General features: G+C 34.2%; 1 protein-coding gene across 4 annotated transcripts in view; it reads right to left on the bottom strand.

Moving 5' to 3' along the window:
- Nucleotides 1-26,915, bottom strand: part of RAPGEF6 (Rap guanine nucleotide exchange factor 6) — a 199,898-nt gene that overhangs the window by 146,037 nt on the left and 26,946 nt on the right. For all 4 annotated transcript variants that reach the window (XM_046668271.1, XM_046668274.1, XM_046668272.1 and 1 more), the window contains exons 3-5: nucleotides 25,685-25,741; nucleotides 21,647-21,730; nucleotides 1,892-1,961 (exon numbers count right to left, since the gene is read on the bottom strand). In XM_046668271.1, coding sequence (XP_046524227.1) covers nucleotides 1,892-1,961; nucleotides 21,647-21,730; nucleotides 25,685-25,741 — 211 coding nt within the window. The remainder of the gene's footprint in view (nucleotides 1-1,891; nucleotides 1,962-21,646; nucleotides 21,731-25,684; nucleotides 25,742-26,915) is intronic.

Below are 26,915 nucleotides of genomic sequence, written 5' to 3'. Positions count from 1 at the left end.
ATAATTCTCTGCATATTTCCTTACTTTATAGAGTGGGTGATAAAAATATTTTATATTTCAATAGGGAGGTGAGTTATCAGGGATATACATTTGTAAAATCCCAACAAATTGTACATTTAAAATACATGTATATGTGTATGTTACTACTCTAGCTAGTAGCACTTTCTACAATGTTAGGGCAAGCAATTCTTAAACTCCCCTATATGTAAGTAAACATATTGATGATAACAGAAACTATGTTTCTCCCTGTTAGAGAAAGGAAGCACAAATAAGCAAAAAGGGACAGCCAGAATACACTCTGGGTTTTCAACATAGACATACAGATATAAAGAAATAAATGCAGACGTGTATATGTAAGTGTGTGTGCATACATACACTCAGACATACCTTTTCTAGCAATGTTCACTGAGAGGGCCTATAAGCAATGAGGCACCTGGTGCAAAGAAAACAACTTGGCAGCCAGATTGTGGTTTCTAAAAACAATTCTCCACTAAAAGCAGGCAGATCTCCTTAGATAAAAGGCTGACTCCAGATTTGGGGCAAGGAAAAAGCTTTCCCTTTAATTTAAAGGGAAAATTAATTTAATAATTAATTAAATAATTTAATACACTGAACCACACCTTAAAATGGTTAAGATAGTGAACTTTATGTTAAGTGTACTTTACCACAATAAAACAAAACAACGATGCATATGAGAACACTGCCGTAAACACACAATTCTTTTCCCAGAAAGTATGAGAAATACAAAATACATCGTGACAATGAAATGAGAAAACCAGTACTGCCTGAGGCAGTTTTCTTGCCATGTCCCTCAACACATTTATTTAAAAGAGAGTTCTCAGGCCTTAATAGATATTCCATGTACACCAATACTTAAAGAAAATAAACATAAAGTACATAGTCCAAGCCTTAAACAAATGAGTTCAAGCAACATCTACTGAATGTTTACAATGCAGGCAGCACTGTGCAATATTATGGAAGACATCAACTGAATAGACATAATCTTCACCTTTTAGGAGCTAAAATCCAGTTGTTTATATGAAATTTAGGACATTGAGTTCATGAAAATGTAGATGATCAAGTTTGAGGAAGAGAAAACAGAAACTGCTTGAAGATGTCAATCTAACTGCAGCACCATGAAGTGGAAAAGTGGTTTAGTTTGGAGCCCTGACATTAAAACGCTTCATTAAGAATTCAACCTCCCTTCTCAATAGTTTAAATCAAATCAAATGACATGATCATCTACATGAGATGCTAGTAGGACAATGAGTCCATTCAGGATAAGCTATTTTCTAGTAAGGTCATCTCAGAACAAGGTAAAAGAGAGCTATGTTCTTGATTCTTCTATTGCTTAAAAAAAACAAAAAAGGCAGATTTTCTAAAGTTACATCAACTACCTTAGCTTTCTCAGGAAAAAGTAAAGAATTATTTCTTAAATACACTCTTAAAAATATTAAGAACTAAACTATTTCTTACTTAGATAAAATTGTGTCTCTTTTTTCCTATCTCTTTCCCTCAAGTTCAAGGCACAGAATATGGATGCTCAAAGATTATTAACTAAATTGAATAGGAAAAGAGAAAACACTTGAAAAATCAGGGTGCCTTTTTAAAAAGCCTTTATTTAAAACTTCTGATAGAAGTAGTAAAAGAAATGAGCAAATGTGGAACATGTTCTATATAATTGTATCATGTTTCAAATTCTCTCAAGAATCAGAAAAAAATTAAAGTAGATGAAAATGTATCAAACTGGGCACATGGTTCTGATGCTATTCAGTAAAATGCTTAAAAAGTCACAGTAATGGAACGTCCTTGAGTATTTAAAAGCCTACTACATTTAAAGTTGAAACTGAAGCATTTCAAAAAACAATTCAGCATTCTTTAAAGTTCTTACCACAATCATTTCTGAAGGCTCTAACACAAGACAATCACATCCTCTTTTTCCTCCAAACTGCTTACCAAAACTACAAAAACAGAAAAACAATTTCTTTAGCAAAGGTTACAAACAAAATATATCAATATAGGAAAATAATGAACAACAACCCAAAAATCCCTAGATGTTAACCAAGAAATTATGATCCTAACACCTGTATTAATAAAATAAGGTTTTCTTAAAAAAAAAAAAAAAAGCAAAACACAGTATTTCCCTTTTACTTGCCCAGATATAGTAAATGATCTCAATGCAGTTCTGTGTGAAAATTCTTTTAAAATTTCTTCCTTTAGTCTCTAAAATTGACTATAAAAGATACCTGCCTAATCTCGAATTTTGAACATCAAACAATAAGTTGAATTAACACACCTAATAAAGAGTAAAGCCATATATAACAGTCATTTATAAAAAACTATACAATTTTATTAATGGACTAGAAATAGGGCTTGAATAAAGGCGATATATCGTGTACTCTTATGAAGCAGTTCAATGTTATAAAAATATCAATTCTCTAGAAAGTATAAGGTTATATACAAATATTAGTTTACAACAAAATCCTAACCAAAATCCAAATGAAATTATTTTTGTATATAACAAAAAAATCACTTGTTTTTTCTTAAGTAGAAGTGGATTTTTGTTTGTGTTTCCCAAAACAAACTCTCATATCATCTAATACATAAAATAATTAAAAGCAAATTTTTAAGAGATTGCTTTTATTCAAGATGAAGTAATGGGGAATAGATTTACTCTCCCACCTGAAAAAACTAGAAAATCAGAGAAAATACATAAAACAACAGTTTCAAGACATTGGAAAACAGGCAGGACAGGGCTGTGATCCCTCAGAAAGAAAATTTAAAAACTAAGATGACCCATACAATATCCCATTTTACTACCTACAGGCAACCTCTATGCTACAATGCAAGAAGGGAGAAGCCTATGAGAGCCTGACAATCTTATTGAATTGAAGAGACAGAGACAGTTTTGGGGCGTGGGTAATGGGGAAAATCCTTAAAATTTACAGGGCAGAGTACAGGAAAGGAGTGAGCAGTGTGGTGATTTTCAGAAAGATTCTCTTGAGTCTTTGGGTCGATACTATGAATATGTGAGAACAAACCAACTAAAAGCCAGAGTGGAAAGACCACATAATAGATGGAGCATTGGGCAGGGTCCTCAGAAATGTATTGCCTTAGTAATGTGATACATAGTCCCACACTAAAAACGTGCTGGACTTGATCAAATAAATATAATAATAAGACTCAAAATGATCACATGGATCCCAGTAGCTAAACTGCATGTTAGAAGAAAGTCCAATGCTATCCTAAAGAAATACAACTAAAGCTGGAACCCAGCAACATAAAATTCACAATTAAAATAAAAAACAGGCATGCAAAAAAACAGGAAAACATGATCCATAACCAAGAGAAAAACCAATCAATAAAAACAGACCCAGAACTGCCAGTAGTGAGGGAATGAACAGACAAGAACATTAAAATGGCTATTTCTACATGCACTCCATATGTTCAAGAAAGTAGAGATAAATATGAACATGATAAAGAGAAACAGAAGCTATAAAAAAAGAGCTAGTGGAATGTTTTATCACATCACATATACAGATACATAATATCTAGTTGTACCATTTTTTAGTAGTGTTAAAATTGGTGAGTGGCTTCAGACAGTGTCAACTTGATATATGATTATAAAATTTCCTCTCAATTTTTCACCTATTAGTTTTAGCTTCCATTTCTGATCACTGCCTAGATCTAAAGCGTTAACAGGGCTATTGAAAAAGGCATTTTCTAATTCTGTCATTCCTATATAAACAAACATACTCCTTCATAAACTATTTGCGTTCCTGGAACAACAGTTTACATAAGAAAGGTAGGACAAATGTTTCAACTGTAAATGACAGGATTGTATTAAGTAAATTCTATGAATTCTGTTTTGTAAAAAGCTACCAGAATTAAGTGAAGTTAGCAAGATTGCAGGATACAAGCTCAATACCCTAGAATCAATTGTCTTATTATATATCAGCAACAATCAAAAAAAATCATTTAATCCCACTAAAAACAGGAAACACTTAAGTGACAAATTTATCAAAATATGTAGACTCTTAGAAAACTACAAATTAAAAAAACTTACAAAACATTGCCAAGAGAAATTAAAGATGACCCAAATACAGTGAGATATATCCTGTTTTTGGATTGAATTGTTCTATGGATTCAAAGCAGTCAGAAAGCTGCCTCAGAGAAACTGACATAATGATTCTAAAATTTACATGGAATGTAAAGAACCTAAAATAGCTTAAACAATTTTGGAAAACAAATTGGAATATTTTATATTATCAGATGTCAAGATAAACTATAAAGCTAGCATACTCAAAATGGTATGGCATCAAATCAACTTATATATCAATGAAACAGGATAGAGAGAACAAAATGAGACCTATATATATATGTTCAACTGATTTTTAACAAAAGTGCCAAGGGAATTCAAAGAGGGAAAAAATAATATTTTCTATAAATGGTGATAAAACCACCAGGTATCAATACAGAAAACAAAGATCTTATATAACACCATTCACAAAAATTATTTAGAAATGTATCAATGCAAAAATGGAAAGTGTAAAATTCTCATAGTAATAGACGTTTCCTTCTGTATGTCTAGATGTTCAAAGATTTTATCATAAACAGGTTTAGGATCTTGTCAAATGTTTTTCTCTGTATTTATTGAAAGGATTATGTAGGTTGTGTCCATTATTTTACCAAGAGTATATTATCTATGGATGCTAACCCTCCTTGCGTTCCTAGGATAGCCCCAACTTGGTCACAATGTTTAATACTTTCAATATATTCCTAGATTTGGTTTGCTGTTATTTTGGTTTGCAACAGTTTCTGCATGTACATTCATGAGAGAGAATTTGTAGTTTTCTTGTGATGTCTTTGTCTGGTGTCGGTATCAGAGTAATACTGGACTTATAAAATAGGTTGAAAGTGTTCCCTCAGTAGACTAGTCGTAGTAGTAGTTTTTCCAAAAGAGTTTGTACAGGATATGTAACAATGCTTCTTTAAATATTTGAAAACACTTAGCAGTAAACCCCTGTGGGCTTAGGCTTTTCTTTGTGGGAATATACTTAATTATTACCTTAATTTCTTTACTTTTTATAAGTATATTTAAAGTTTCCATTTCTTTTTTAGTCTATTTAGGGTAACGCACATCTTCGTAAGATTTGCCCAATTTATTGCTATAAAGCAGCTCATAAAATTCCCTAGTAATACTTTTAATTTCTGCAGGATAGTAACATCCCCTCTTTCATGCCTGATTTTGGTAATCTGTGTGTTCTCTTGTTTAAATGGTCAGCCTAACTCATGGTTTATCAATTTTCTTGACCTTTTCAAAGAATCAACTCTCCATTTTATTTTTCTCCTAACGTTTTTCTGGTTTTTATTTCTACTTGATTTCTACTTGAACTGTACTTGTGTTTGTTTTGAGCTTACTTTGCTTTTATTCTTAAGATGGAAACTTCAGATAACTGAATTGACATTCTTCTTTTCTCAGAAAGGTGGTATAAATTTCCCTCTAATATGCTTTAGTTGAATCCCATAAATTTTGACATGTTCATTTTCATTAATTTCAAAACATTTTCTAGTTTCTCTTATCAATTCTTCCTTGAATTATGAGTCACTTACAAATGTGTTGATTAAATTCTCACATTTCTTTCTGGAATTAATTTATAATTTAATTCCAATATACTCAAACAAAGAACAAAGTTTGAATTATTTCAATCCTTTTAAATTTACTGAGACCTGATTTACGGCCTACAATATGCTCTATCCTGGAGAATGATCTGTTAAGTATGAAAAAAGATATGTATCAGATCAAAGTGGTTGACGGCACTTTTCAAGCTTTATCTTTACAAACTTTTCAGTCTAGTGGTTCTGTTGATTATTGAGAGTAGAGTTTTGAAATCTCCAACTGTAAATGTTGAATTTCTACTGATTCTTTCAATTCTGTCAGTTTTTACTGCTGGAAGCTGAGTGTGGACAAATGCTGACAGTTAAAAACTCCAGAAAGAGAAAGTCATTGAAGGGGCGCCTACACTTTTTTGAGTCTTACCTCATGGATCTCTACCAGGTTCTTACAGTGAAAAGAGAAAGTTTTACAGAAAAAGCCCCTGGTGCTTCTGGCAGGGGGAGGGGAAAAGGAAACATTTTGAAACATGCCACACATTCTGTTCCTCTTAACAAGGTCTGCCCTTAGAAGAAACTATTCCATCAGAGCCTAATAGACCTGCAGAAATGGAAATACCCAACTTAAGTTCTAGCCTTCCAAATGGAGAAAGGGAATTACCCAACTCCAGCCCACTCTAGTAATCCTGTCCCACCTAAAGGGAGGGGAAAAACCAAGAAACACATGTGAAGTTCACAGTCCAGAGGCAAAGGCTCACTAAAAGACAGATCTAATCACAGGACTATAAAATGCTTCCCCTCCTCCCACACCTTACAAAGGCCTATTTACAGCAACTCCTTTGACCCAGTACATTATGTCTGGCTATCAAGAAGAAATTACAAGGCATCCTCAAAGGCAAAAAACACACTTGGAAGAGAGAGATCAAGCATCAGAACCAGACTCAGATAAGGCAGGGAAGTATAAAAAAATTACATACCAAGACCAAGTGGGATTTAACCTGGGTATGTGAGGCTGGTTCAACATTCAAAAATCAGTTAATGTAATCTACCACACATCAATATGCTAGAGCAGAAAAATCACATTATCATATCAATAGATGCAGAAAAAGCATTTGACAAAACCCAACACCCATTTATGATAAAAACTCAGTAAACTAGGAAGAGAGAGGAACTTTCTCAACTTGATAAAGATTATCTATAAAAAACCAACAGCTAGTATCATAGTTAATGGTGAGAAACTCAGTGCTTTACCAGTACAATGAGGAACTAAGGAAGGATGTCCCCTCAATCACTGCTTTTCAAGACTGTATTGGAAGTTCTAGCTAATACAATTAGAAAAGGAAATTAAAGGTATATAGATTAAGAAGGAAGACATAAAACTGTCCTTGTTCTCAGATGACAAGACCGTCTACGTAGAAAATCTGAAAAAAATGACCAAAAAACCTGGAACTAACAAGCAACTATAGCAAGGTTGCAGGATACAGGGTTAATGTACAAAAGTCAATTGCTTTCCCCTATAGCAATAATGAACAAGTTGAATTTGAAATTAAAAGTACAATGCCATTTAGATTAGCATCCAAAAAATGAAATACTATGCTAAAAATCTAATATATGAGGAAAATTACTAAGCTGTGCTGAAAATATCAAAGAAGAACTAACTCAGGTGATGGTCTATGTTCATGGATAGGAAAACAATGTTGTCAAGACGTCAGTTCTTCCCAAAATGATTTATAGATTCAATGTAATTCCAATGAAAACCCCAGAAAAGTTATTTTGTGAATATGAAAAACTGATTCTCAAGTTTCTATGGAGAGGCAAAAGACCCAGAATACCAACACGACATTGAAGATCAACAAAGTCAGAAGACTGACACTACCCAACTTCAGGGCACATCATAAAGCTACAGTAATCAAGACAGTGTGCTATTGGTGAAAGAACAGGGAAAATAGATCAAGAGACCCCAGAAATAGATTCCCATAAATATACTCAACTGATCTTTGACAAAGGAGCAAAGGCAGCATAATGGAGCAAAGAGTCTTTTCAACAAATGGTTCTCAACAACTGGACATCCAAAAGCAAAAAAACGAATCTATGCAAAGTCCTTACACCCTTTACCAAAACTAACTCAAAATGGATTATAGATCCAAAGGTAAAATACAAAACTATAAAACTCCTAGAAGATAACATAGAGAAAACCCAGATAACTCTAGGTATGGTGATGACTTTTTAGTTACACCAAAGGTATGATACATGAAAGTTAACAATGGATAAGCTGAACTTTAGTAAAATTAAAAATCTATTCTCCACAAAAGACAAAATCAAGAGAATGAGAAGACAAGCCACACTGGAAGAAAATATCTGCAAAAGGTACATCTGATAAAGAATGGCTATTCAAAACTAACACAAAGAACTCTTAAAATCCAACAATAGGAAAACAAACAACATGACTAAAAAATGGGCTAAAAACCTTACCAGATACCTCATCAAAGAAGATAAATATATGCTAAGCAAGCACATGCAAAGATGCTCCAAATCATATGTCATCAGGGAAATGCAAATTAAAACAAGAAGATACCACTACACACTATTAGGCCAAAATCCAGAACATTGACAACACCAAATGCTGAGAAGGATGTGGAACAAAGGGAACTCTCACTCATCACTGGTAGGAATGCAAAATGGTACAGCCACTTTGGAAGGTAGTGTGGCTATTTCTTATAAAATTAAAAATACTCTTACTATATGATCCAGTAATCATATTCCTTGGTATTTGCTCAAGAGTTGAAAACATATGCCCACACAAAAACCTGCACACGGATGTTTATAGCAGCTTTATTCATAATAGCCAAAACTTGGAAGCAGCCAAGATATCCTTCAGTATGTGAAAGGATAAACTGAGGTACATTCAGATAATAGATTATTATACAGCACTAAAAGAAATGAGCTGTTAAGTCACGTAAAAAACATGGAGGAAACTTAAATGCATATTTCTAAGTGAAAGAACCCAACCTAAAAAGGGTACATACTATATGATTTCAACTATATGACATTCTGGCAAACGCAAAACTAAGAAGACATTAAAAAGACAGTGGTTGGCAGGGGTTAGGGGAAGGGAGGAATGAATAGGTAGAGCTCAGAGGAATTTTAGGATCATGAAACTACTCTGTATGATATATAATGGTGGATACATGTCACTATTTGTCCAAACCCACAGAACGCACAACAAGAGTGAACCCTAAAGTAAATTATGTATGTACACTGGGTGGTAATGATGTGGCAGTGCAGGTTCATCAACTGTAACAAATGTACCACTCTGGTGTGGGAAGCTGACAATGGTGGAGGCTGTGCATAAGCAGGGGTAGGAGGTAAACAGAAAATCTCTGTACCTTCTGCTCCATTTTGCTATGAACCCAAAATTGCTCTAAAAAAATAAAGTCTATTTTGAAATAAACAATAAATTATTTCCTATCAAAATCCCAGCAAGCTTTTTTGTATAAATGGACAAGCAGATCCCTAAATTTATATGGAAATGCAAAGGAGCTAAAAAAGTTAAAACCATTGAACAAAGTTGTGAGACTCATAATACCAATTTGAAAACGTACAATAAAGCCACAATAATCAAGACAGCTGTACTGGTACCAAGATAGAACAAGAGTTAAATGGAAAACAAATAATTCAGAATAAACAAACCACCTCACATGTATAGTCAACTGATTTCCAACAAAGGTACCAAAGCATTTCAATGCCTTTTCATCAAATGGTGCTGGCTCAACTGGATATCCTTATGCAAAAAAACCAAAAAGAAAGACAATTAAGTCACAATGGACATAGGCCAAAATGCAATTGCCAAATCTGAAAAACTTCCAGAAAAAAAGATCATAAAAGAAAATATTTGTGAGGTTAGGTTAAACAAACATTTCTTAGTTATGACAACAAAACCTCAACCCTCAAAAGAAAAAACTTAATAAAACTGGACTTCATCAAAATTTAAAACATTTGTGCTTCAAAAGACACTATAAAGAAAAGGAAAAGACAAGCCACAGACCCACAGAAAATACATGCAAATCATATAAAGATGAAGATAAAGAATTTGTATCCAAAATATTTAAGTTTTTACAACTTGACAGAGGACACAATTAAAAATTATATACCTGATAAAGAGCTTGTACCCAAAACATATAAATTCTTACAAACTGATAAGAAGACAAACAATACAATTGAAAATGGAGAAAAGCTCTGAACAGACATTTCAACAAAGAAGGTACAGCAATGCCTGATAAGCACATGAAAAGATCCTCAATAGCACTAGTCACTACTGAAGGGCAAATTAAAATCATACTGAGACACTATTAAATACATACTAGAATGGCAATAATCAAAAAGACTGTCAATACCAAGTGATGGAGAGGATGTGGAGAAATTAGATCCATTTATACATTGCTGGTCAGAGAAATAGTATAGTACAAGTTGGCCTTTTCCTCAAAAATTAAATATATACTTATCATATGACATCCTGGATCTCTACAAAAGAAATAAAAACACATGAGCCATATAAAGACTTGTATGTGAATCTTGCTAAGAGCACTATTCTTACAAGTCTCAAAACTGAAACAATAAAAATTTCCAAACTTTTCAAAATTTTCATCTTCTGATGCATGGCTAGACAAAAACGTGGTATCTTCATCGAATGAAATACAAAATAGCAATTTAAAAAAATCGGTGTGCCACAACCAGTATACGCTAAAACATAACTGAATCTCAAAAACATTATGGTAAGTGACCGAAGCCAAAAAGAAGAGACTACTTGAAAATATTTGCAGAAGGCAGATATAGAGACAGAAAGTAAATTAGATTAACTGCAAAACGGCATGAGGGAACTTTTCAGGTAACGCAAGTCATCTATTAATTGTGGTGCACCAATGTATATATTTACTATAAATTATTGAACTGGAAAATTAACATAGGTGAATTTTATGGTATGTAAACTATACACCAATAAAGTTATTTTAAGAAAACTGTCTAAGAAAACAGAGAAGAGAACCTTTACAACTTGGAGTAGGCAAAGATTAGTTAAGACACATAAATACTACCAATAAAAAAAAAATCATCCTTTGGACTTTATCACAATTAAAGAAGTCACCATTGAAAATGAAAAGGCAAGACACAGTCTGGGAAAAATATTTGCAATACACGTATCTCACAGAACTTTTATGCATAATATATAAATAACTCGTAATTCAAAAATAAAAAGACAACCTCAAAACAATTGAACCAACTTTTCACAAAAGAAGATATATGAATGGTCAATAACTATACGCAAAAAAGCTAAATATCATTAGTTATCATAGAAATGCAAATTAATAGCACAATAAGATCCCATTACATACACACCTGAATATCTAAAATTAAAGATTACCCATTATGAAGCGTTGAAGAGGATGTTGAGCAACTGGAATTCTCAGAAACTGGTGGTGGGAATGTAAATGGTATAACTATTCAACAAAATACTTTGGTAAGTTTTAAAAAAAAGTTTAACACACCACCATACAACTCAGCTATTGTATTCTTAGGTACTTAAGAAAATAAAAGACATATGTTCATACAGAGACTTGTACATAAATATCCATAGGTGCTTTATTTGTAATAAACAAAAATTGAAAACAACCTAACGTCTTTCAATAGGTGAATGGATAAACATATTGTGGTATATCCATACAATGGAATATTACAGCAACAAGAAGGAATCTGCAAAACATCATGCCAAGTGAAAAATCTTAGATACAAAAAACTGTACAACATATTCCATTTATATAAAATAGCAGGAAATGTAAACTAATCTATATACCAGAAAGCATTCCAATCAAAATCCTAGGCTTTGCATTTTTTTTTTGAATTAGCAAACTGATTTCAAAATTCATACGGAACTGCAAAGAACCTATAATAGCCAAAACAATTTGGCAAAGTTGGAGGACACATACTACCTTATTTTGTGATTGATTATAAAGTTAAAGTCATCAAGACAAGGTGATATTGGCACCAGAGAGAAAAATAAAGCAATGAAACAAAGAATTGGGAAATAGACTCACAAATACATGGTCAATTAAATTTCAAACAAGATGCAAAGGTAATTCAGAAAAAAGATAGTTCTGTCAACAAATGGTGCTAGAACAATTGAATATGCACAGGTAAAAAGATGAAATTAAATCTATATATCATATCACATTAAAAAAAAAACTAGCTTGATATAGATCACAGACCTGAATAGATCACAGTAAAACCTAAAACAGTAGAACTTTCAGAAGAAATTCAGAAAACAATTCTTTGTGACCTTGGGTTGATCAAAGATTTCCTACATACAACAACATAAGCACAGTCCACTAAAGAAAAAAATGTAATAAACTGAACTCCATCAAAATTAAGCTCTTCTGGCTCTTCAAAAAAACAACAGATGGAAAACACAATCCACAGACTGGGAGAAAATATTTGCAAATCACACATCTGTTAAAGGACTTGTATACAGCATACATAAAGAACTTCTGAAACTCAAAAATAAGAAATTAACCATTCTCCCACACCAAATGGGCAAAACATTAAAGAGACACTTCACAAAAGATATACAATTGACAAATAAGCACATGAAAAGATGCTCACCATCTTTAGGGAAATGCAAATTTAAACCACAATCAGATACCAACACATATCAATTAGGATATGTAACTTAAAAGATTGACCTTACCAAGTATTGGTGAGGATGTGGTATGGAACAACCAGAACTCTCATACACTGCTTGTGGGAATGTAAAATGGCACAAGAACTTTGGAAAAGAGTATGGCAGTTTCTTAAAAGGTTAAACACCCACTTACCACAAAACCTAATCATTCCTAGGTATATATCCAAAATCAATGAAAGCATGTGTCCACATGAAGAGTTATAACACAGTCATTCTATTCCTATGTATTTACTCAAGAGAAATGAAAGTGTACGTCCACATAAAGACCTGTACACAAATGTTCATAGCAACACTAGTCAAAAACAGCAAACATCTCAAATGTCCACAGTAGCTGAATACTAAACAAACAGTAGTATATTCATACAAGAGAATACTGCAATAAAAAGGAACAAAATATTGATACACATAACAACACGGATAAACCTCAAAATAATTTTACTGAGTATAAGAAGCCAGACAAGAAAAGAGTACATAGGGCAGACCCTGTGATGCAGTGGTTAAGTTCAGCATGCTCTACTTCAGCAGCCTGAGTGTTCAGAGGTTCAGATCCCCGGCATGGACCTTATACCACTCATCAGCCATGCTGTGGCGATGACCCACATACAAAATAAAGATTGGCACAGATGTTAGTTCAGGGCTAATCTTCCTCAGGAAAAAAAAAAAAGAGTATATATTATATGCCTCACTTCATATAAAATTCTAGAAAATGTGAATCTATAGTGACCAAAAAAAAAATCAGTGGTTCCTGGGACCCAAGGGAGGAAGCAAGGAAGGATGAGAGTTAAGGTTTACACAGGGGCATGAGTAAATTTTGGGGGGTGATGAATATGTTATTTTTATTACAGTCATGGTTTTATGGGTGTATATATATGCCCAAATTTATCAAATTGTACACTTTAAATATGTGCAGTTTATGACAATTATACCTTAATAAAAATTAAAATGCAAGCCAAAAAATGAGATAAAATGTATTATCTGTCAGCTTGATTCCTACAAAATAATAATAAAGACAAACAATCCAACTTTAAAACAGTCTCCCTCCCACCCAAAAAACCTTAGACATTTGACAAAAGAATACAGAGGAAGCAATGGCTAATAAGCACAAGAAAAAGTGCTCAATATCACTATTCAGCATGAAAATGAAAATTAAAACCACTTCACAGGGACCAGAATAGCTAGACTAAAAGAATGACAACACCACATGTTGGTGACTACACAGAAATAGAAACAGAACTCTTATACATTGCTGGTGGGAATCTAAAATGGTACAACCACTGTGGGACACAGTTTAGGAGTTTTTATAAATAGTTTTTTAACTTCAAGGCACATTATAAAGCTACAGTGTGGTATTCAAGCAGGGATAGACAAAATCTAATGGAATAGAACAGGAGCCCAGAAACAGGCACACACATATGTGGATATTTGATTTATGAAAAAGGTGGCATTGAAAGAGGGTGGGAAAAGGACATTTAGGAATCCATATGGAAAACCATGCAACATTATCATACTCAAGAATCCATTCTAAGTAGACTATAGATCTAAATATGAAAGGAAAAGAAAAGTTCTAGAAAGTAATAAAGGAAAATATCTTCATGACCTCAGGTACAGAAATATTTCTTAAGCAAAAAAGACAAAAAGAAAAAAACTGAATTGCTCGACATTAGAGTTAAGAAATTGTGCTCATCTAAAGACATTATTACTAAGAGAATGAGTAACTCAAGGCATAGAGTGGGGAAAAGATATGTGCAATAAAAATAACCAACCAAGAATTCTTATTCAGAATATATAAAGAATTTCTATATCTCAGTAACAAAAAGGCAATGCATCAGAAAAATGGGGAACAGACATAAACACTTTACAAAGGAAGTTATTCAAATGAAAATGTACTTACTCATCAGCAATCAGAAATACATAAATAAAAACTATAATATCTATATACTGAAAAGAATAACCAAAACTAAGCAAAAAAAATTACAAATAAAAAGGCTGACAATACTAAGTGTTGATAGGGATTTGGAACAACAGGAATTTTCATACATTGCTGTGGGTATGTAAATTGGTATACACATTTTGGAATGCCTTGCAACGAACAATTAAAGCTGAATATAGGCACATCCTGTGAGCCAACAATTCTCTGCTGGGTATATACTACAGAAATGCATGCATATGTGCATCTAATATACCAGGATGTTCAAAGCTAAGTTATTTACAGCAGCCATCAACTATGCAAACAATGAAATACTAATCAATGAGAATGAATTAATTGTAACTACATGCAACAATATGGATGAATGTCATAAACATAACATTGGGCCAAAGAAGCCACACACAAAAGAATACTGTGTAATTACATTCATATTACGTCCAAAAGTAAACAAAACCAAACTACAGTGTTGAGGTATGCACATCCTCAAGCTAAAACTCTACAGATATTCAAGACTGATTAAAATTTAGGAAAATCATGTTCTTTGGGGGGAAGTGGGAGATTTGATTTGAGAAAAGACATGCAGGCTGCTTCTAGAGAGCTGACAATGTTCTATTTCTTGATCTGGGTGGTGATTAGGAAAATGTTCAATTTATAGTAATTCATTAACATGTACACTTAGGTTATTTGCACTTTCCCCCATATATTTCAAAATAAAAGAGTTAAAATCATGGAGGAATGTTCCAATTTGGGTCAAAAATTGGAAAAATAAGAATATGTATGTGTTTTTGTTCACATATGTATTTTTAAAACACCAGAAAGACATACAAGATATTAATAAAATTGGTTAGTTATCTATGCAGATGGGCTGAAAGGTGTGGATGACAATAAAAGTGAGAATAATACTTCTTTTTTTTTATTTTTTTTGAGGAAGATTAGCCCTGAGCTAACATCTGCTGCCAATCCTCCTCTTTTTGCTGAGGAAGAATGGCCCTGAGCTAACATCCGTGCCCATCTTCCTCTACTTTATATGTGGGACGCCTGCCACAGCATGGCTTGCCAAGTGGTGCTGTGTCCACACCCGGGACACGAACCAGCAAACCCCGGGCCGCCAAAGCAGAACGTGTGAACTTAACCACTGTGCCACTGGCTGGCCCCAGGGTAATGCTTCTTAAAGTACAACTTATTATACTGTTTTGACTTCTGAATTGTACAAATTTATTAATTTGTAAAAAAATTTTAAAAATTATGTCTAGATAATGGAGAATGCTATTTACAGTGCTATTTAAAGGTGATAACTTTTCCCTGACACATGCAGGCACTCAATATATGTTTTCTAAATGAATTAATGTCTGAGTGTTTAAGATATTCTCTCTTAGTGAAATGCCTGTTCCCTCCTTCTTTGCCTAGCTAATCTTGCTTATCTGTAGAATCCATTTCCACAACTGCCCCCACAAGAAAGTTTTCTTTCCATGTCACACAACACTGAGTCCCTTTTTAAACAAAGCAGTCATCTCAACCCAATGTAAGTCAGTCCTTCTTTGTCTTAGTGCCGCTGCCTTAAATAGAGATGACACTCAATCAAGGCTTATTTGATGCATAAATGAATGTTTGAATGAATACATGCATTAAATTTTATTTTAAAACCACATGTAATGAAGTCCTTGCTTTGTTGAGCTACAGTGAAATTTTACTGTGACAACTAAACAGTGAACTGAATTTTAGAAAAAGGTTAAATTCATGTCAGAAGACATTTAAATTTCAGACTTGACTTATTAATTACCTACTTTGTTTAGAATAAACCGTAAAAAAATTTTACTTGTATAAATTACATATAAAATTTCATTATAAAATAAAGAGATGTACTTTAGATGTCTTATTAAAATATATGCAATCTAGAGTTTAGGAGATAAACTCCACAAAAATTCAAGGCCCTGCACCCTCAGTGAAGTTTCTGGGAGTTCCATAATTTGGGGCATGACAAGATACCCACTCCAAGGTGAAATACAAGTTGCTGCACCTCACATCATCTACCACAAAAAGAGAGACACAATGCTTGGTTAATTTTTCTGGATTTTGGAGGTAACATACACCGAGTGTGCTACTTTGAACCATCTTTACTGGCCCACAAGGCTGCTGGCAAATTCAGGATGCAGTATAAGCCACCACACCACTTGGGCCTGATTATCCAGCATATCCAATGACAACTTTAGTGTCCAAACAGGACAAGTGGGAAATAATGGAAAGAAGGGATGCTCTATGGAGCCTCCCACAAGCACTAAAATGAGAATAAGAGTGCAGACTTCTAGGATTTCTGAAACACTTATGCCCTCTTCTGCAAATAACTATTCTACTTTGAGAAACAATTTCTGTCTTGCTACTGGGCCTTAAGAGAGGCTGAATGCCTAACCATGGGGATATCAGGTGACTATGCAGTCTCAACTTCCCATCACGAACTGTATACCTAGACATAAGGGTTGGGCATGAGCAGCAGCAATCTACTATCAAATAAATATGGTATGAGAAACTGAGTTTACCAGGTCCAGAATAAGTTGCATGAGCAGGTGGCTCAGATTCCTTCAACACCAACTCCTACTGCATTGCCTCTTATACCTCAATCTGTGCCTAATGCCCAAGTGGGCAGTTCCTTATGAATAGTTGAGGAAGAAAAAACTTGAGCCTGTTTTATAGATGAGTCTGCATAGCATTCTAGTACCACCCAAAAGTGGACAGCCCCACTCAGAGGGGACCTGAAGGAAAGTGGTGAAGGAAAAACTTCCTAGAGAACAGAACTTCAAGCAGTACATTTGGTTGTCCATTTGCCTAAAATGAGAGATGGCCAGAGTCACTGACCTAAACAGATTCACGAGCAGTTACTATGGTTTGGCTGAATGGTCAGGGATTGGAAGGAACCTGATTGACAGATGGTAACAAGGAAGTTTAGGAAGAGGTATGTGGAAGGACCTCTTTCAGAATGGGCAAAGACTCTGTGTCCCATATGAATGCCCAAAGGACATCCACTGTAGAACAGGCTTTGAAAATCAGGTAAAGAAAATGGCAAGCTCTATGAATGTCAAACACTTTCCCCAGCCACCCTAGTGCTTGTTCAATGGGCCCATGAATGAAGTGGTCATGGTGGCAGAGATAGAGAATATGCAGGGGCTCAACTGCTAATGTTACTGCTAGATACCTAATCTGCCAACGGCAGGGACCAACGTGAGTCTCTGATAAGGCACCATACCTCAGGGGGACCAGTCAGTCAGACGGAGTCAGATTATTTACATTGGACCTTTTGTATCATGGAGGAGGCAGATATTCCTCCTCACTAGAATAGACACACATTCTGGAAATGATCTGCCTTTCCTGACCATAATGCTTCTGCAAGCACCACTACCCACAAGCTTACAAGTGCTTTATCTATTGTCTTGGCACGCTAGACAGCATTGTTTTTGATCAAGGAACTTATTTCACAGTAGCAGAAGTACCACAATGGTTTCTGTCTTCCCCAATAGCAGAATATATGGGTCTGGTATTCAACACATGGAAATAGGAGTGGCTCTTCTCACTGCTATACCTAATAACTCATTCACAGAATTTTTGCTTCCCCTCCCAAAAACTTTTGAGCTCTGCTAGTTCTCAGTCTTAGTTACAAAGATTGCGTCTACCAGGAAACATAACTATGGTTCCACTGAATTAGAGACTTCCACCTGGCCACTGAACCAAGAGGTAGGAAAAGTGGGGTTACTTGATTGGTCTGAGTGACTGATCCCAATCAGCAAGGAGAAACTTGAGTTGCTGCACAGAATGGGAGTTAGGAGGACTAGCTGAAGCCCACGGAATTCTCTTAGGCTCCTTATAGTACTTCTATGTCCACTATTAATGGTTAATGGAAAACTACAGCAACCAGAAAAAGGCAGGACTCTTCTGAAATAAAGATTTTGTTCCAACTATCAGGTAAAGAACCTGAAAAAGCTCAAATTCTGGCTGAGGGCAGAAGTAATAAATAGGTAGTAAAAGAGGAAGCCAGAGATATCAACTATGGCTCTGTAACCAATTACAGAAACAAAGACAGTAGTAGCTTTTCATATTTTCTCTTTGCTTTATTGTATATGTCTGTACTTGTGTAAATGTTAACCATTTCCTTCTTCCCTCTCTTCCTCATTTTTATTTTATACATAAGTTGTTGCAGGTGAACTTTACAAGGTAGTCTTTAGTTAAAAAAATATTCACAGGCACTGTAAAGGAATATATAATTAATATAGTCAGTAACGACTGTTGAGACTGTGCATCTCATTATTTTGGGGAGAGAGTAAGTACTTCTTCACTTGTATGAAGGATAGCTATATCTTGTTAGGTGTAAACAGAGTTCTTTTGTTGTTGGATGGAATTTCAAATGTGTTTAGAAGCATTCATATAGAACTGAGTAGCCAAGGGAGTGGATTATGCCAGTTATTTATTGCCTCTCAACTTCCAATGTAGCGGGTATCAGCTTCAAATCTTTGTAATAAAGGATCTGGATTTAGTCAACATTCTCCTCCTGCGACCTGGAAATGTTAAAGCTTTCTCAGTAGAGGATGCTAGTAGACAGACACTGCAGTACAAAAGTCTTCTTTGCTCTGGGAGGTATGTGTGTGTAAAGCAAAGGGAAGTCCTGTTCCCAGCCTCAGGGCCCATCTGCACCCTAGCAGGGGAGTGAATGTTCTCTTGCTTGCAAGTCCTGGTCAGCAGTTCCCTTCCTGCCAGCCTTGCCCCAATGACTGTGGACCAGCTGGTCCAGGGCAACCCAGTGAACTTCTCCACTGTCTATCGGGCTAAAACTAACACATTCTCCAACAAGGTCTGAATTCAAGTTTGGAGGAGAGGGCCCACATTTCAAGTTTGTTCCTTCCTTGGGTATTCTCCCTTAGCTCCTTTATCCTAATTCTTTGAAACAGTTAATAACTCTAAATTAAATTGTCCCTGTTCAAATTACTGTGTGCTTCCTATCTCCTGACTGATACAGTAACAAACATCTCAAAATCTAGAGAAATAGTCTACATTTTTATAAAGTAGAATACTATTTCTCCTTCTTCTATACTAGATAGTGCTCATATTCTATGGTATCATAATGCTCCTATCCCACCACTATTATACTACAATAATTAATATTAACAGAAGCCAAAAATTTATTTGATGCTTAATATATGCTAAGCAGTAATCTAGGTAGTTTATCTGCACTGACTCATTTAATCCTAACAATCACCCTACAATGACCTATTACAAATACCTTTCAAATGAAAAATATAAATACCCTACCCAGAACTCTTCTTTAAATAATTATGAAGTGAACTATAATCACATTTGCTGTGAAGTTCATGATGGTTATAGTAATGCATACTATAACTTTGTGGTTTTAAAGTCTCATACATTTCTATCGGTTATTTAAAAAGTTAAACTTCACTTTCTTGACCACAAACTAATGATGAATTACTGTGGCTGATTAATGGCTACAGAAAGTCCTCACAACAAATTCTTGACCACTCATCACAGCAAGAAAGAGTGAGGAAATATTCAAAAGAATAATACTAATAATCCTAAAGCATCACTGTAATCAATTATCAATCCAGATTCTTCTGTCTCAGTGGCTAACTCATTACAAATTTATTAATGTGAGTTTCACACAGGGGAATGAACAATACCCAAAGGTTTAAATAATCAAGAACTACTATACATTTTATTTGTAAAAAAAGTTGATATGTTTTATTCTACTAGTTAGGAAGCACAGATTTTATTTAACCAAAGGCCAATGATGTAAAGTGTCAGGACTCAAAACATGACTTTAAAAACGGCATCAAAACTGAGATGTCCCATACCATCTATAGAGTAGACTGTAGCTTGATACTTAAATTTAATAGTTTTGAAACTAAATTAATTTAGCTTCAACTAAGTCTTAAAGCCTAAAGATTACAACATTATTTGAAAAGAGTGACTAAAAAATTACATTCTTTTCTTTTTGTTCAGGAAGATTTCCCCGAGCTAACATCTGTTGCCAATCTTCTTCTTTTTGCTTGAGGAAGATTTGCCCTAAGCTAACATCCATGCCAATCTTCCTCTATTATGTATGTGGGTTGACACCAGAGCATGGCTGCTGACGAGAGGTGTAGGTCTGCACCCGGGAACTGAACCCAGGCAAGCAAAGCAGAATGCACCAAACTGAACTACCAGGCCATGGGGCCAGCCACCCAAAATTATATTGTTATGTCACCAAATTATAATTTGAAGTCCAAAAATCTTAAGAATTGCTAACAGACCAAATTCTCTAAGAATACTACATCTGACCATCTTTCCAATCACCCTTCTCCTTTTTTTTACCCAATAATAATGATGGTGATAATTAACAATTACTTATAATAGCCAGGTACTGTTTTAAGAGCTTTATACATATTAACTTATTTATTCCTCAAAACTAGCCTATGAAATAGATTCTACTATTGTCTGCATTTTATAAATGGGGAAACTGAGGCACAAAGGGATTACATAATTTACCCAAGAAGTATTAGAGCACAGACATGAACTCCTGTACTCTGGCTCTAGAGTATCAACTTTTACAGACCCCTATTGAGAGCTCTGAGTAGTGGCTTGCTAAAATCTCATAAAGATACTTAAGTACGTACTATTATTATCCTTATTTTACAGACAAAAAAACTAAAATTTGTCCAAAGTTATATAACTAATAAATGATAAAAATCAGGATTCTAAACTAGTTTGCCTTACTCCAAAAACCAATTTCTTAACTATTAAGATATATTTCCTCTCTATACCCGCTAATAATAATGAGTTCAAAAACCATCAGATATGGGGCCAGCCGGGTGGCACAGCAGTTAAGTGCACATGTTCTCCTTCGACGACCCAAGGTTCGCCAGTTCAGATCCTGGGTGCAGACATGGAACTGTTTGGCACACCACGCTGTAGTAGGCATCCCACATATAAAGTACAGGAAGATGGGCACAGATGTTAGCTCAGGGCCAGTATTCCTCAGCAAAAAGAGGAGGACTGGCAGCAGTTAGCTCAGGGCTAATCTTCCTCAAAAAAAAAAAAAACCATCAGATAAATCAGAACAAATCCCACATAAAACTAAAGATCAAATAGGAGTAAGATACCATGTCATGGTATAAACTTAAAGAATAAGTATATAAGGATAAACTTATACCCTCAGAAATAGTAAGCATCAATTGATTCCTGCTGAGCAGTTCCAATACTACCAACCCAAAGACATTTATAAAATGCATCACCTACTGAGAGAAAACACACATCCCACAAAAACAGTTTAACATAAAAGATAAATAGTTGTAATGTTAACTTTGCCTGTCACATGCACTAAGCAGCAAATGCAAACATACCTGCAAGGAGGCAAGACCATGGAGTCTTTCATTAGCACAGATCCAGAAAGCAGAATATACCAACATCTGGCAATAGTTTCTGAACTGTTTAAATGAATAAGGAAATATATGAGTAAATAAACACACTCACATATATATAGATTCAATACAAAATACATAACACGAAATACATTCTAATAATGTCACAAATCATTAAAAATTAAGTAATACTACTTGGAAATCTGAGAAAGTTTGCCTTTTGCCTAAGGTTTTATAAAGACCATGTTCACACGGGAAAAAGTATAATCACTATCTTAAAATATAGACTTCAGAAGTATATGTTTATGAGTTCTATCTTATTAATTTTATCATTAACTTCACATTCTTCATTTTTGTGTACTGGATCATCACGTTTGATGAAGGTTAACTTAAATACTGCACTACATCTGCATATTAGAACATTCTATTTCTGATAACTTTTAAGTATATTAAAGATATTATTTAGACTTCACAAGTTTATCAATGTTGCCTCTTAACTTTCAATTATAATTTGGATCATGATAATTTATTTAAATTTTATTCTGACAGACATAATAAAATGTCCACCCAATCTTTCACTTTATATGTGTTTGAGGGATAAAACGAAAGAAGATCAGATGACTTAAGTCTGTCAGCATTTTGGTTCAGCTAAATCTCCAGTGGAAACCCAGAATCTTGTTAGATGTTAGTTTATAATCTAAACTAATCTTTCTCTCTCTCTCTTTCTCTCAAATACCTTTATTTACCATACCCAGGGCTTCAATTAATTCCAATATGTAGCAGATTCTAATATCTATAAAACAAAACTTTCCTCTGAGCTGGAGAACTGTTTATCTATCTGGCTGTCTACTTGACATGTCAACTTCTATATCTAACAGACACCTCTAACTCAACGTGTTCAAAATCTACCTATCATTTCTTTCAAGCTTGGATCTTTTCTAGTATTTTCTGTTCTCACTGAATAGTACCATCCTCCATCCAGAAACCTAGGCCTCTTTTGAAATATGACTTACAAAATACAGAAGGAATAAAATCAATAAAGAAAAATTTGCCCAAAATTAAGACAGCAGAAAGTTATGACTGGATGCTACCATAAGCCTCCAATTTTTATCTCACGTGGCTGAAGTAGTCACAAAATAGTCAGTAAATTGTACTTTAAATGCAGGAAAAATTGTGAAGTTTATTCCCACCACCAAGAGAGACAGGCCAGGTCATGAACCAGAAACTGTTCAGACCTTGCAAAGAATTCCAATCTCAGAACATGGTTTGGAAAGTGAAAACCTTTAACTCTTTAGAGGCCATGCTATCTCCTTTCTCTTTGAAAGCAAATGAATCCAAGAATAATCTAGCCTAGAGAAGGGAGGCATCAGATCTTATCAGATCTTACTCCTTCAAAAGCTTCACACTGCTCCTAAGATAAAGATCAAAAACTCTTCAAGTGACCTTCACTTGCCTCTCCAGACTCCTCTCTTACCATTTCCTCTTCTTTCCTCAAAGCACTTGAATCACTGGCATATTTTCACTTTTCATATCCTGCTGCTTCCCAGTTAAGGTCAACTATACATTCTTTTCTCTGACTCCACCAACTTCTGAATGTAAACTCTTAACTTTCACATTCTTTTTTTTAAAAATTCTTGTTTATGGTTAGCCAGATACAAATCTGCATAATTCTTAATATTTTTAAAAGTTTTATTGAGGTACAATTCACATACTATAAATTCGCCCATTTTTAAATGCACAATCCAATGATTTTTATGAAATTTAAAAACATTGTGCAAATATCACCACAATCCAGTTTTAGAACATTTCTATCACCACAGAAAGATCTCCTGTGCCTTCTTTGCAGTCAATCCCTGCCCTGGGAGCAATAATCTGCTCTGTCTCTAGAGATTTGTCTTTCCTGAACAGTTCATATAAATGGAATCACATAATATGTGGTGTTTCTATCTTGCTTCTTCCACTTAGCATGTTTTTGAGGTTTGTCCATGTTGTAGCATACCTAAGTACTTTATCCCTTTTTATTACCAAACAGTATTCCACTATATGGATATATGGCATTTTATTTATCCATTCTTTGGACACTTTGCTTGTTTCCAGTTTTAGGCTAGTATAAACAGTGCTACTAAGAACATTTGTGTACAGTCTCTGTATGCATGTATGTTTGCATTTCTCTTGGGTAAATATATCAAAGCGGAATTACTAGGTCATTTGGTAAAATTGTTTAACTTTTTAGAACGCGCCAACTGTTTTCTAAAGTGGCTATACTATCTAACATCCGCACCACCAATATATGAGGATTCCAGGTGTCACCATATCCTTGTAAACACTTGTTATTGTCTACCTTTTTTATTGTAGTTATTCTAATGGGTACAAAGTGATATCTCAATTTTTGTGCATGGTGTAAGGTAAGCATCTAAATTAACTTTCTGCATGTAAATACCCAATTAATTCAGTACCATTGGTTGAAAAAACTATGCTTTCCCCATTGAAATGCTTCAGCATCTTCATCAAAAATAAACTTTTCACTGTTGTTCCTTTTTAATCCTCAATCATGTTATACCTACACTGTGTGCAGATCTTAGCTAGAGGCCATAAAAAAAAAAAAAACTATTCGTAAACATAATGATTTACTTCTGGGCTCTCAATTCTATTCCAATGATCTATATCTCTATACTTTTCCTTGATAACACTTAAATATGTGTAACTATTTTAATTTTCTCTCCCCTACTACACAATAAGCTCAATAAGGACAAATACTGTGTCTTCCCACCATTCTACAACAGGGTAAGAATAACATATAGCAGACAAACATTTAATAATAAATGAATGGATCAACAAATGAATATAACCATTAAAATCCTTATGAATCCAGTAAATACTTTAGAAATAATGATAAATACAATGTGCAGGTAATGAAACATGAAAAGTCAATACCATTCCTACATACCAGCTAAATCTATATAATAAAACAGGTCACTGTTGCTAAAACTTTTAGAAGAAAAACAGAGAAGAGGATCTTCACAATCTTGAGAAAGAGAAAGATTTTGTTTTTTAAACAGGACAGGGAAAGCACTAATTACAAACAGAAAAATTGAGAAAGTCAGGAATTTCTCTTCTTCAAAATATGCCATTAAGAGAGGGAAAAGGCAAGCCACACAGTGGGAGAAGACATTTGCAGCATATGTATCCCAACAAAGGACTAGGATACAGAATTCATAAAGAATTTCTACAAATCAACAGAAATAGATTAGACACCCCAATTAAAAAATGGTCAAAATTTCATAAAGGAGCTATTCAAATACCCTATAAAAACATGCAAATCATTTATCATCATTAGTAAGTAGGGAAATGTAAAATAAAAGCATAATGAGACAACAAAATGAAATACATGTTAGATTCTAATATTAGAATCTTCTAAATCTGAGCACACATATTTCTAATAATTCTATTCCTAAGAATTTGCCCAAGAGGAATGAGAAAATAATGGCAGAAAAAGACATGAACAAAATGTTCATAGAAACTTTATTATTCACGATTGTAAAAAACTGGAAACAACCCAAATATCTATTAACAATGGAAAGCATAAACAAATTATTTTCACACAACTGTATACTGCAAAGCAATGAAAAAGAATGAATGCAAAAACACAAAACAATTTCAAACATTTGTGAAGTAAAAAAAGCCTAACCAAAAGATTTTTATCTATATGGAGTCAAAAAAGAGGCAAAACTAATTTATGATGATAGAAGTTAGAACTTGACTACCTTTCCAAGAGATTTGACTAGAACCTTCTGGAGAGCTGGCATGTTCTATATGTTCACCTGGGTAGTTTACACAGATGTACATATTTATTAAACTTCGTTGCAATATACACCTTTTGGGTAATGTATGTTGTATTTCAGTTTATGCACATATTTCAATCTGCTCCACTGAAACCGTTCCAGAATCAAGTGAATCTCTGCTAAAAGTTAAATTTAAACATTAAAGCAATTAATTTAAGCTAATCATGGAAATACTTACCAAAAAAGAATTTGATTGCCACTGTATCTCTCGTATCGTGCTCTTGCAGACAACAATCTAACATATTAAAAAAGTAAAAATTTTAAAGATTTTACCTTAAATTGTGTTTCAAAAATTCTGTTATAATTACCTCAACAGAAAATGATCAGAGCGACTACTAAATTTTTCAATAAACTACAAGTTTAGAAATACATACATTAAATGCAATATTTTTAAAAATAGCAATTAGATAATATTAACAAGTATAATACTCTTATGTATATTTTATAATCTGTCAATTTTGCAATAAATAGCGTCTTTTTTTTGAAGAAGAAGATTAGCCCTGAGCTAACATCTGCCACCAATCCTCCTCTTTTTGCTGAGGAAGACTGGCCCTGAGCTAACATCCATGACCATCTTCCTCCACTTTATATGTGGGATGCCTGCCACAGGATGGCTTGCCAAGCTGTGCCATGTCCGTACCCGGGATCCGAACCGGTGAACCTCCCCCAGCAGCTGAAGCAGAACATGCGAACTTAACTGCTGCGCCACCAGGCCAGCCCCAAAATAATGTCTTTTTTATTATGAAGAAATATACATTTGTCTGATTCACTACTGAATCCTCATGTGAAGAAAACAGTTACTGACAGAGGCATACACACATGCAAAACACCCATTGAATAAATATATAAACTTGCTTGAACTTAAAGAACACTTTTAGTATTACTAAATGCTCCAGTTTTCAGTTTTCTTCTTGATATACTAGACATATGCTAACATCTAAATTATGCTATAAAGAAAACAGAAAATAAAAATTTCCAATTACATTTTAGCAATCTGGTCCATAACCAGAAACTTAAAGAACAGCCAGAAAAAAGGATGGAGAAGCTGGTCATGTAAGGAAAACACATTTTAATTAAAATGTTACACAAAGTTACAAGAGCTAGTGCTTTAAAGCAATCAAAAGTGTTTTTACAAATAAAATCACAATGATATAAGAGGAGAGAAAACTCATTTTACAGAATAGGAAAATGAGGTTCAGAAAGTTTATGGGTCTTGTCCATGGGAGCTTATACCAAATCAAGAGTCTTGGCTCTTTCCACTTTAATACAACACTACATCATACCGTGCCCATGCTAAGCATTTGACATAATAAATATCAAGAGCAACTACAAAAAGAAAAGTTTTTATTCACTGGTTAGCACAGACTGAGCACTATGCTTTGCTTTAGATAGTTTGTACTCTCATTTAA

This window comes from Equus quagga, chromosome 7, assembly GCF_021613505.1.
Source record: "Equus quagga isolate Etosha38 chromosome 7, UCLA_HA_Equagga_1.0, whole genome shotgun sequence".
NCBI classification, from domain to species: domain Eukaryota; kingdom Metazoa; phylum Chordata; class Mammalia; order Perissodactyla; family Equidae; genus Equus; species Equus quagga.
This window is presented reverse-complemented; position numbering and strand designations above follow the sequence as displayed.